Raw genomic sequence first — 13,832 nt, forward strand, 5'->3', positions numbered from 1 at the left:
CTATAAGAAAGCCGCCAACTGAAAGGTTTATCTCCTGGACAACGATACGATTGACAGGCCAAAGTTGGACAATCCCAATCAATATCTCCACTGAGAATCAGTCGGTTGGTGCCCCATATACATTAGTCTCTCGGCTGAACCCATCGACATTAATTTAGGCCATGTGCACACGTTCAGTATTTTTCGCGTTTTTTTCGCGTTTTTTCGCTATAAAAACGTGATAAAAACGCGAAAAAAACGCTTACATATGCCTCCTATTATTTTAAGTGTATTCCGCATTTTTTGTGCAAATGTAGCCTTTTTTTCCGCGAAAAAATCGCATCGCGGAAAAAAAAGCAACATGTTCATTAAAATGCGGAATTGCAGGGGATTCCGCACACCTAGGGGTCCATTGATCTGCTTACTTCCCGCACGGGGCTGTGCCCACGATGCGGGAAGTAAGCAGATTATGTGCGGTTGGTACCCAGGGTGGAGGAGAGGAGACTCTCCTCCACGCACTGGGCACCATATAAGTGGTCAAAAAAATAAGAATTAAAATAAAAAACAGTCCTATACTCACCCTCGATGTCTTCCCGCCTCCACTGCATGCTGTCGTTCGGTTCCTGTAGCTGATGTGCGGTGGAGGACCTTGCCGATGACGTCACTGTCCTGTGATTGGTCGTGAGCGGTCATGTGACCGCTCACGTGACTGTGACGTCACGGAAGGTCCTGTGCGCACAGACCAGCTATAGGAAGAGGAGCCGGACGCCGCTGAGGAGATGTCTGGGTGAGTATAAGCATTTTTTTATTTTTTTAATTATTTTTAAACATTCTATCTTTTACTATGGATGCGGCATAGGCTGCATCTATAGTAAAAAGTTGGTCACACTTGTCAAACGCTATGTTTGACAAGTGTGACCAACCTGTCAGTCAGTTTTCCAAGCGATGCTACAGATCGCTTGGAAAACTTTAGCATTCTGCAAGCTAATTACGCTTGCAGAATGCTAAAAAAACGCGAAAAAAACGGAAAAAAAACGCAAAAAAAACGCAAAAAAAAATTGAGGATTTCTTGCAGAAAATTTCCGGTTTTCTTCAGGAAATTTCTGCAAGAAATCCGCAACGTGTGCACATACCCTTAATGTGTATGGGGGACTTAAAGGGAATCTGTCACCTACTTTTTCGTGTATAAGCTTTGGCCACCACCATCAGGGGCTTATCTACAGCATTCTGTAATGCTGTAGATAAGCCCCCGATGTAATCTGAAAGATAAGAAAAACAAGATAGATTATACTCATCCAGGGGCGGTCCGGTGCGGTCTGGTCCGATGGGCGTCGGGGTCCGGCGCCTCCCATCTCCATGCGATGACATCCTCTTTTGTTGCTTCCTGTCGCGGCTCCTGCGCAGGCGTACTTTATCTGCATTGAGGGCAGCACAAAGTACTGCCGTGCGCAGGTGCTGGGCTTCTCGGACCTCTCCCGGCACATGCACACTGCAGTACTTTGCTCTGTCCTGAACAGGGCAGATAAAGTACGCCTGCGTAGGAGCCATGACAGGAAGCAAGGAAGAGAACGTCATCGCATGAAGATGGGAGGTGCCGGACCTGGACCTGCGACGCACCTTTGGACCAGACCGCAACAGGACCGCCCCTGGGTGAGTATAATCTAACTTGTTTTCTTATCTTTCATGTTACATCGGGGGCTTATCTACAGCATTACAGAATGCTGTAGATAAGCCCCTGATGGCGGTGGCCGAAGCTTATATACGAAAAAGTAGGTGACAATTCCCCTTAAGGCACTGTCAGAGGCATATCTTTTTTTAAAATGAGAAAAATCAGATGGGTAAATTCCACGTAATTTGTTATTAAAGAACTGGGAAGCTCCCATACATGTCAGATGGTTAGCCAACATTAATCTAATAAATATGGGGACCACAATGTTTTGATATACTGAATATATCAGAAAAAAACATTTGTCTATAACATGTTTAATTATACCTCTATTATAGATTTTATAACAAATTCCAGATTTTCCATCTGAACACATTTTCTGATAGGAACCTAAATTACTAGTTTGCATTACATAATCTCTCTAGTTGTATTAGATGCTGTATTTTTTAGTTGAATTTCGTAACAGAAAATGTAGTTTTCTTTTGTTTTCTGTTATTGGTTACATTTTCTGCTTCTCTCTAACTTTCAGCTTTTCGGAAAACTGTGCATTGGAACATTGCCACAAATCAGGAAGTTTGGGTCTGGGTAATGGGAGAACATTCATCAGACAAACCATATGATGTAATCTGTGACGAAATTATCGCTGAACGTGCACGCAAGCAAGCAGAAAAAGAAGCAGAGGAAAGAAGGTAAAAGTGTTAAAGTATTTTTCCTCGATCTTTTAATTATCTCTTAGTGCAGAATCTCCCAGCAAGTTTTTACATCAGAAAAGTAGTGATATGGCTGTTTAAGCGCTTGTGCGACAATAACAATGATAACTTTTTGTTGAGGTCCGACTTGCAAATTATGAGAAATGTACTGTAGAAGCTATATATAAATCATGCTGGAAATGCACTGGGAGGGCAGTGCGCTTGGAGGAAGCCATCCAACATGCCCACAGTGCACTTCCAGATGGATTTACATAGGTCTTCTACACTAGATTTCTCATAACTGGCACTTTGGGCCACTACAAAAAAGCCTAGATGAAATATGTCTCATCCCACTAATCTCCCATGATCTCAGAGCTTGTTTGAATACGATTTGGCATGAAGATAGTATATGAGATTTAGTTGTATGCATTAATGCACAGTAAAAGATCTTGGCTAGCGAAATTCATCTGGATTCAGATCAGGATGATCAAGTAATAAATAGTTTCAAGGCAGCAGAACATATTATGCAGATAAAGTTAATTATCTTGAATGGAAAATTCCTAGTTTAATTCTATTAAGCACTCGGAGGGATAAGGGAAACCCCATTTTTAGACAAAAGGCAAGAGGATTTAATTGTAGTGTTCTACTAGCTATGGTAAGTCAGTGAAAATTAGCAGTAAAAATCTGACTGCTGCTTGTGATGACACAGCATCAATCTGGCCGCTTGTGTGGGAGTGAATTATTCTTAATTATGCCAGATGTACTATTCCTTTATTCAGTAAGTCCAGGAACATGAGCCATTGATTCATGTGAGACTGTCCAATTACAATCTTTGTATGTTATTCTGTGGAATGCCTATTGATTATGGATTGCAGCAGCCCTCTATGGTGTTCTAGTCTGCACCACTTGGAGGACAATTGTGCAGCCTATTTGAACAAACAAACAATGAGGGAACAGCCATGACTACCTCTCCCCAATCCTATGGTACAATGCCCTGAAATGTGAGCTGAGGATTATAAAAAGGCCCTGCTCCTATCACCAGTGTGATTCTACAGGATGTCAGACCAGGGACCATGGTTCCAGCTGGTGTAATACAGATCTGCTCCACTGTCCAACACTGACTCCACAAAGTCATTTAGATAATCTAAATTGTGACAATCAGGTCACCTTCCCACATACCTCTCTGTGCTTTCTAAGCTTCCTATATTTGCCGCTCCCTCCTATCTGTGGGTGACCACCAAAAGCCGGGTACTGCTGGTTTAGGTATATGGCTCTGGATGCCCTTGAGTCACGTAGGTTCTAATCTCCACTATGCCAGGGAAGGTTGACACTGTCATTTGCATCATTTTGTGTCCTTGATAGGAATGTAGTACATGCTTATACCTGTTGGTGACCCAATATATTCTTACCTGAATGTGGTACCTTTCCCCTCTGTTGTCTCAGTAGTGTTCTGCCCATGGGTAAGGCGTACGGGCATCCAGTGAGATGAGCCCTGGCCCGTGCAGTCTTTCTAATTACAGCCAGACCAGCAGATGAGAGCACCCACTGACCTCCTGTCTGCGGGGTCCTATCGGGCCCTGCAGGGAAGGTGGCTTGTGAGCGCCTGCTGGGAGCAGACGCTGGCATGCCTCCTTTCCTGCCTGTCAGATCTTGATCTGATACTCTGCAGTGCAGAGTACCAGATCAACGATCTGATGTAATGCAGTAATGTCCCATCTTGGGACAATGTCAAAAAGGTAAAAAAACATTAGAAAGTGTAAAAATATGTTTTTAAAAATCCTAAAATAAAGAAAAAAAGGAAAGAAATATTTATCCAGTAAATACATTTATTTATGTAATAAAAAAAACAATAAAAGTACACATATTTGGTGTCACCGTGTCCGTAATGACCTGCTCCTTAAACCTGTCCCGCTAGTTAATCTCTTCAGTGAACACCGTAAAAAAAAAGATGCAAAAAACAATGCTTTATCATCATACCATCGAACAAAAAGGGCAATAAAGCGCGATCAAAAAGACGTATGTAAATAAAAATGGTACCACTGAAAGCGTCATCTTGTCCCGCAAAAAAACAATCCACGTTAAAGTTCCATCAGCAGAAAAATAAAAAAGTTAGAGCTCTCAGAATAAAGCGATGCCAAAATATAAATTTTTTTCTATAAAATAGTTTTTATTGTATAAAAGTGCCAAAACATAAACAAATGATATAAATGAGGTATCGCTGTAATCATACTGACCCAAAGAATAAAGCTATTTTACCAATTTTACCACAAGTGGAACGGTATAAAAAAAACAAAAACAAAAAGCAATTCCTGAATTGCTGTTTTTTCTTCATTCCGTCTCCCAAAAATCAGAATAGAAAGCGATCAAAATAATTATGAGCTCAAAAATGGTACCAATAAAAATGTCAGCTCTTCCCGCGAAAAACAAGCCCTCACATGACTCACAGCCGAAATATGAAAAAATTATAGCTTTCAAAATATGATGATTCAAAAACTAGTTTTCATAATAAAAAGTCTGTGACAACAGCCCAACATAAATACCCGATATAGATCTGGTATCGCTATAATCGCACCAACTCGAAGAATAAAGTCGCCTAATTACTTTACTGCATAAAGAATGGCGTATAAAATAAATAAAACCAATTCTTCGCATGCTGTTGATTTTGTCATTCTGCCTCCCAAAGATGTCAGTAAGGCTCGGCACACATTTATCCTGCGCTCTGCGCTAAGTGCTTACACTGGGGTTTCCATGTAAATCTCCGAAATACGTAATTCAGACAGAACCCTGGTGGAAGATTCCCTATAATGAGGCAGATGGAGTTACTGTGAACGCCATCTGACCTGTGATCCGGCGGTGTCCGTCTTTTTAGGATTGCATAAAAGTGCCGTCGGCCAGTTTTATGCACTTCTGAAAAAGACACAGCTGGAACAGATGCCAGACGGAGTCCAGGGTAAATCTGTTGCCTCATTATACTGAACAGATCCCTTGGGGGTTTCTTCTGAATCACGTCACTCAAAGATCGCCAGATAAATGTGATCCCAAACGTTATGTAAAATGTTCCCAATAAAAGCTTCAACTCAATCCACATAAAAAGCAATCCCCCCACTCAGCTCCGTCATCTGTTAACGGAAATATAGGGGGCTTCCACGTTACTAGTAACACAAGTAACACAAAGGCTCTGGAGTGATATGGCTTCTCACTCGCCAAAAGAAATTCAGCAAATTCTCTGCTCCCAAATCCAAATGCCCCTCCCCACCCTTCTGACCCCCAGTGTTCCTAAACCACATTTAGCGCTCACATGTTTGGCTTTTCTGTAGTGATGAGAACCAGCCTAATTTACCGGTGCGTTTCTCCAGAAGCACGGGCTGGGCATAATCTACTGGTGACTGCAAAGTACTGGTGACTGCAATGCACTGGTCACTACAACGGCAGTTTGTAATTTTCACTCAGCAACATCCACTGCTAATCACAATTTCATTTATTAACACAATCGTCAGTAATTAATTAGTTTCTACTCGTTTATGCTCTATATGTTGCAAGTAGTGTTGAGCATTCCGATACCGCAAGTATCGGGTATCGGCCGATACTTGCGGGTATCGGAATTCCGATACCGAGATCCGATACTTTTGTGGTATCGGGTATCGGTATCGAAACAACATTAATGTGTAAAATACAACATTAATGTGTAAAATAAAGAATTAAAATAAAAAATATTGCTATACTCACCTCTCCGACGCAGCCTGGACCTCACCGAGGGAACCGGCAGCATTGTTTGCTTAAAATGCGCGCGTTTCCTGCTTCCTGCGACGTCACGGCTTCTGATTGGTCGCGTGCCGCCCATGTGGCCGCAACGCGACCAATCACAGCAAGCCGTGACGTAATTTTAAGGTCCTGGATGCCTAATTCTAGGCATTCAGGATTTTAAAATTACGTTCCGGCTTGTGATTGGTCGCGTCGCGGTCATATGGGCGACGCGACCAATCACAAGCCATGACGTCACGGGAGGCAGGACACGCGCGCATTTACTTTCAAGTATCGGACGGTATCGCTCAACACTAGTTGCAAGGTATCTATATATGTATGGTAGTATGGTCAGCAATATCACTAGCTGGTAATATTTACTCTAGCTACCATGCATTGGATATAACTCTCCACACATATATGGAGCTCATTGTTATTTGTTACTGCAACATATAGTTTATACTACTTTATAGTTTATACTATTACTATAATTGTGCCCTGATCTGTGAACCTGGTGTACTGGTTGCACCAATGGATATAGTCACAATTCACCTTTTTATATGAAATCTTCTCCATATGTGATATGTATGTGCTTTTATGCAAGTTGAATTTTTCAATAAACATGTTTTAATGTTACTTTTTGGGCCATTTTTGACTCTTTGTCCTCCAAAATTAGTAATCACAATTTCAGACTAACATACCAAGTTGCCGAATGAAGAGATCCAGAAAATAAATAAAATCCAAATACTTTTTTAATACATGCTAAAAAACAAGATGTGCAATAAAATTGGTAGCAAAAAACAAGAGCGCCCTAACTAGCAGGACACTAGGCTAAGTCAGTTGCACATAAGTGTAAGGATAGCATAACAGCTACAGATCAGGTCAAATGACGTCCTAAGAGGAATGAAAGCACACACAGTACATATAATACCCAACAAAGTAAGGCGTCAAGAATGCCCCCGGAAGAAGCTGGATGTGAAACTTGCGTCGGGGTGAGGAGGGACATTGAAGTCTTCCTGTGGCTGTGCTCTACTTCATTGCATCGTTACCCTGGTAATATGTATTTTCTACACTTTCTTTGATTGCATGCTATTATAAGCCCTTACTTTGTTGAGTAATATATGTACTGTGTATGCTTTCATTCCTCTTAGGACGTCACTTGACCTGATATGTAGCTGTTATGCTATCCTTACACTTATGTGCAACTGACTTTGACTATAGTATATGGGATTTTGTGACACAGCCCTGTGTACCCCCTAGTTAGGGTGCTCTTGTTTTTTGCTACCAATTTTATTGCACATTTTGTATTTTTAACATGTATTAATAAAGTATTTGTATTTTATTTATTCTCTGGATCCCTTCATTCCGCAACTTGGTATGTTAGTCTGAAATTGTGATTATCTTATGTGAAGTGCTAGTTATCTTTTTATTATTTGGACACCTAGTGGATATCCACTGCTGCCTGCTTCTGGAACATACACGGAGTCAAAATCGTCACCATATCTATTGATAAATTCCTAAAGGGTTCTAATTTCCAAAACGTGGTCACTTGAGGGGGGATTCTGCTTTTCTTGCACTTGAGGGCTCTTTATATGGAATCCACAAACTAGTCTAGGAAAATCTGTGCTCCAGGAGGCAAATAATGTTCTGTCCCTTCCGAGTCTCTCCATATAGCAAAGTAGTACTGTACATCCACATATGAGGTATTTCTACATTCCGCAGAAATTGTGGGACAAATTACGGTGCCATTTTTACCCATTTCCCAGTGTGAAAATGTTGGGCTAACACACAATCTTGGTTGTAAAAATGTAAATTATTTTTTCTTCACTGCCCAAAGAGTCTGTGACACACCTGTGGTGTCAATATAATCACTGCACCACTTGACTTGATTAGTAGAGAGGCAATTCAGAACCCCCACTTGACTGCAAAAGATCTTCAGAAAAATTTAGCAGACTTTGGAGTTGTGGTACATTGTTCTGCTGTTCAGAGACACCTGCACAAAAAGAGTCAGAACAGAAGCATGCAAAAGAGCACCTAAAAAAGCCTGATGCAATTTGGAAACAAGTCCTGTCGACCTATAAGGTTCAAATAGAACTCGTTGGCCACAATGATCAAAGGTATATGTGGAGAAAAAAGAGCACAAAATTTCAGGAAAAGAACATCTCACTAACCAGTAAGCATGGGGGTGGATCAATCAATCATGCTTTGGGGTTGTGTTTCAGCCAATGGCAGGGGGAACATTTCACAGGTAGAGGAAAGAATGGATTCAATTAAATTTTAACAAATTCTTGATGCAAACATAACATTATCTGTAAAAAAGCTGACATTGAAATAAGGATGGCGTCTACAAATGGATAATGATCCTAAACACATGTCAAAATCCATAATAGACTACCTCAAAAGGTGCAGTCTGAAGGTTTTACACTGGCCCTCAGTCCCCTGATCTGAACATTATTGAAAATCTGTGGCTAGTCCTCAAAATAGGAGTGCATGGAAGACGACCCAGGAATCTCACAGAACTGGAAGAATTTTCCAAGGAAGAATGGATGAAAATCACTCAAATAAGAATTGAAAGACTCTTGTCTGGCTACAAAAAGCATTTACAATTTGTGATACTTTCAAAAGGGGGTGCTACTAGGTACTAACCTTACAGGGTCCCCAAACTTTTGCATTGGCCCATTTTCCTTTTTGTAAATTTTAAAATGTAAAAGATGAATATATAGGTTTTTTTGCCAAAAACACAAAGGAAATGTGTCATCTTTAAAAGGAACCTGTCAAGTTCCCATTCCCTCCAACCCCGCAGCATTCACCTATAAATGAGTAAATTCCCTGCCTAACCTGCCATGTTTAACGTTATTCAGTTAAATAAATTTTTTAAAATGCATGATATCATTTTTTAATATGCTAATTAGGGGTTTGACTAGTTGATGGGGTGGCGCGCATGCGTGCGTGAAATTTGCATGAGCTGAAGATGATACCAGTTTGTACAAATTATGTAATCCCTCCCACAGGGGTGTGATAAGATGGAAAGAGGGCTAGCCCTATCGACTAGTCAAAGCCCTCATTAGCAAGGAAGCGGAGACATTATAAATGTTTTTTTAAAGCATTTATTTAACTGAATTACAATATACAGGACTGGTTAGGGAAGTAGCTTACTCATACATAGGTAAATGCTGCTGGGTTGGAGGATATCAGGGACCTGACAGGCTCCCCTTAACTTTAGGCCTTTTAGAGATCATTTTATCTTCAACTTGCTTAACTGTTCACAATAATAGTAATTGTGTCCAAGGGTAACCAGAATTTTACATACCACTGTATATCTTAAAACTTGTGGTATTATAAGAACCATATACAATCGGTGAATACTTCAAGCAAGTCACTAAAAACTTTCCAAGTACTTGAGACCTTCAGACTTTTTGTAGGTATCTAAATTAGGTGAGCCTGTGTCTCACATGTCAGCGCTAGGGAATTAAACTTCTTCTACTTGTCCATTAGATGTGAAATGCCAATAAATCACTTATTATTATTTGACACTCTATGGATTATCTAACAAGAGCATGTAACATCAAAAGTATAATTAAACCTATTTTAATATGGAATACTGAAGACCTGTTTTATGTTGTATAATCTGTATGGCTGAATAACATATGTCGGGAAAAATAGGAATGTATATAGACATGTCTATGACTCAAAATGCTGTAGTGATGAAAGGGAATATAGTGGACATCATTCAGGTATTATCATGTCACACTAACACTCATGTGACATAAAAGGCCATAAATGAGCTCATTGTATCCGCTCCATTTATACCCTGTGACTATGAGTCAGTGTACAATCATTGTTCAAATATACAACATAGAAAAATTGTAATCAAAAGATTAATTCTGATCCCTTTTCAATGCATTGATTTTAGCTTAAAAATGTAAATTCTAAATCTCAGAACACTGTCACACATCAAAATATTTCATCTGTAGGGCAGTGGTTAGCACTGCAGCCTTGCAGCACAGGGCTCCTGGGTTCATATCCCACCAATGACAACATCTGCAAGGAGATTGTATGTTCTCCCCGTGTTTGTGTGGGTTTCCTCCACATTCTTCGATTTCCTCCAACATACCAAAGAAAAACTGATTCTGGATTGTGAGCCCCAATGGGCACAGTGCCAATAATGTTTGTAAAGCGCTTTAGAATTAATGGCACTATATAAGTGAGTAATATAAATAAATAAATCTGTAACGTAAGCCCAAATCAGGACAGAAGAGATGCAAATCTTAGTGTTAAGGTATGTTCCCACAGTCAGTAATCGGCGGCACTTTAGATGCAGCACATGTCCGCTCCGTCCAAAGCGCTGCCGGCTTTTGAATGCAGGCGATTCCGCATGTGTTCATTGAACCATGCGGAATCACAGCGCCCAATACATTGTATGGGTGATATTTATCTTATCTGAGCGTCTCCACAAGATAAATAGAGATGCTGCGGTCTGGAAAGACGCGCCGCATATCCATCTCCGCAGGGAAGTCGGAGGAGTCTCTGCACGTATAGTGGACATGGGACTTCTTGAAATCCCATCCACTATGTTATAACAGCTGGCTGCTGCGGGTTGGACGCTGCAGATGTGCGCAGAGTCCAACCCGCAGCGTGGGTTATAATTCCAACTCATGTTTTTAAAGGTTCTACAGCTACATTTACTAAAAGTGAAATGTGATTAATTAAACACATCAAGATGTTGAATGAACGGTTTGATGATTGTTTGATGATAGTTAAGCTGTTTGCTTCTCTTTTTCTTTAGAGCTTTGCTAAACAGGTGAGTCATCGAGATAGACTGTTCTTTAGTAGTGATGAGTGTGTGTACTCGTTGCTCGGGTGACCTCCGAGTATTTGTTAGTGCTCGGAGATTTAGTTTTCATGGCGGCAGCTGAATGATTGCAAATCGTTCAGCTGCCGCGATGAAAACTAAATCTCCGAGCAGTACTCGGAGGTCACCTGAGCGTGCTCAGGAAAACCAGAGCAACAAGTACACTCGCACATCACTATTCTTTAGGGATAACCTTCCGGATAGCTATAGGACCCAATTCATCAAGACGTGTGATTTTCTCGCTGGTCTTGATGAGGAGCCGCGTTGGAGTGAGACTGTCCTGATTCATTAAGGAGTAAGATTTCTGGTGTAGGGAACGCCTCTTCATGAATTAGACAAGCTGTAGCGGTGGTGGCTTGTCACCCTCCTGCTCCAGCTCTGCCCGTTTTAGCGGAGGACTGAGGAACTGGCCTAAAAACACCAAAAGTCACAAAACTTTTGCACAACTTCAAATTGTACAAAAATGTTGGAACTTTTCAAAGCGATTTACAGCAGAACTCTGGTGATATTGCTTTGATGAATCCGAGCCATATTTATATCCATTGGGTAACGTTTACTGGCAGTATGTTTATGCGTAGGTTTTGGTTCCCAATTCAAAATAAGTGGATTATATTACTGGTCTACTACAGTATTGGTGTAATTTTGGAGTCCCTCAGGTCAAAAATACCCATACACTGACATACATACACACGAGGCAAACGCATTAACTACACACATGCAAACATACAGTACATGAATATGTGTACAGACAAATATACACATGCAAATAGACATGCAGAAATAGATTAGTCCTAGATCTTAAGGGGAATCTGTCACCATATTTGAGCTATCCAATTTATTAATATGGGCATACAGGTAATCAGAATCAATTATTTGAAAGAAACTGTTTTGCCATTATAAACTGTACAGGATAAACTTCTGCAGGTGCGCCTACCTGTGTCTGTACAACTGCACAGGCTGAAGGGGTTAAATAAGGCTAGGCCCTTTATGTTCAATCAATTATTGGTTGAAGAGTGACTAGAAATCGTTGTAGTTCTGTGACTCACTACTTACTGTGACCGCTGTGCTTTATCATTTCCCGACCAAAGGTTGAGAGGCACCAATAGTCTTCTTAAGTTTGCAAAAGTTTTTATATCAAAGTAAACATTGAATAATATTTACCAAGCAAACACCACAGTAAGACGTACCGTCTAAATAGTGGAACAAAGGAAAATACATTTAGGCTAGTGCTCGCTGCTTATGCATTGCATTTTTTATACTGTTTAAAACTTTGAAGAATTAGGTTAAAACCCTTCTAGGGTCAAAGACTTAACTTTGTGTATTGTGTGTGTTTATCTGTATGTAGACGTTTATGTGCATGTTTGCATTAAAATTATAAAATTGAATATAAGATTGTATTTAGATAAGGTGTATATTTGTCTACATGTGTCTTAGTTTATGTACTATATGTAAATGTTTATTCAATTTTATATGTACATGTATTTTTATGTATGTGTGTATGCATGTTTGAGTTTCTTTGAGGGTATGTGTCCACGTGGCATATTTGCTGCAGATTGGACGCTGTGTACAGCCGCAACATCCAATGCGCAGTGTCCAGATGTTACAGCATAGTGGAAGGGATTTTATGAAATCCCATATCCACTATGCATACAAATATGCAGGTGGCAAACCTGCGTATATGCACATGCGGCGCGTCTTTATAGACTGCAGCATGTCTATTTATCTTGCGGAGACGCTCAGATAAATAGCACTGTTCTATGTATAGCATGCGGTGATTCCGCATGTGTTCAATGAATACATGCGGAATCACCGCACGTACAAAAGCCGGCAGCGCTTTAGACAGGTGCCCGCTGCATCCAAAGCGCTCGGAATATGCCACATGGAAACATACCCTTACTGTGCACTTAATTTCTATATGTGTGGACATGCGCATAGATGTAGTTATATATGTATATGTAGGCATATTGTATGTATTATCATTCGATGTTCCCTTGCAATTGAAGTATCTGCTTGAATATAGGCTCAAAACAGGCTGACAGCATAAATACAAAGAAGCTGGCCTCGATTCACCAGACCAGTGATTTAATGCCAGTCTTGATGAGGGGATGCGTTGGAGTCAGAGGCAACTGATTCAGTACGAGGTGCATGCCTCTCAATTAATCAGGTCTGTGTGTGACAAGTTTCATGCATCTCAGTGCGTCTTGCCACTAATCTTACTGGATTAAGATTCTGACGTGAGAAGTTCCAGAGTTTGAGCTGTGGCGTTATGCCCCCAACACACTCCCATCCCGCCCAAGCTCTACTCACTTTGGCAGAGTTGGGTAGAGCTGGCAGAAACTGTTGTGAAAACACCAAAAGTCTCAGAGTTGCGCAAACATTTAGCGACTTTACAAAGCAATTGACAGCAGAATTTGCTTTGATGAATGGGACCACTGTGTATATTCAGGTGCATGGTATATTGAAAAACTGAATTATATTGCAAAAGCTGAAGTTTTATGATGAATTCCAAAAATTAAACAATTCGTAGATTAAACTTTATCAGTGTGAACGTTTACAGTTAAAGGGGTTGTCCAGGAAAAAATGTTTTGTTTACTACGGAAGCTAAAAACTAACAAGCAGATAGTTGCTAACAGAGACAAGCATCTGCCTGCTTTACCTGGCGCTGGCTCAGAGTGGTCACTGACCGTGCCTGCTGGGGATTCAGCTGTTCCACATCAACAGAGCGGCTCTTCTTCCTGCTTTGTCAGTAGGGTGTGACTGCTGACGTCATGCTGATTGACAGCCAGCTCTCCGCAGATAGGCAGTATGAAGCTGATTGTCAATCAGCATGACTTCGCCAGTCATGCCCCATCCACAGAGCGGAGCAGAAGAGAAGCTGTTGTCGACGTGATGTCAGCAAAAGCCA

The 13,832-nt window shown here is 40.8% G+C and overlaps 1 protein-coding gene across 1 annotated transcript in view; it reads left to right on the forward strand.

Annotated features, from left to right (window-relative positions):
* SH2D4A (SH2 domain containing 4A) overlaps window positions 1-13,832 on the forward strand; it is a 94,496-nt gene that overhangs the window by 28,884 nt on the left and 51,780 nt on the right. Inside the window, exon 3 of the mRNA XM_077274216.1 lies at window positions 2,175-2,334. Coding sequence (XP_077130331.1) covers window positions 2,175-2,334 — 160 coding nt within the window. The remainder of the gene's footprint in view (window positions 1-2,174; window positions 2,335-13,832) is intronic.

The sequence above is a fragment of the Ranitomeya variabilis genome, chromosome 1 (genome assembly GCF_051348905.1).
Source record: "Ranitomeya variabilis isolate aRanVar5 chromosome 1, aRanVar5.hap1, whole genome shotgun sequence".
Taxonomy (NCBI): Eukaryota; Metazoa; Chordata; class Amphibia; order Anura; family Dendrobatidae; genus Ranitomeya; species Ranitomeya variabilis.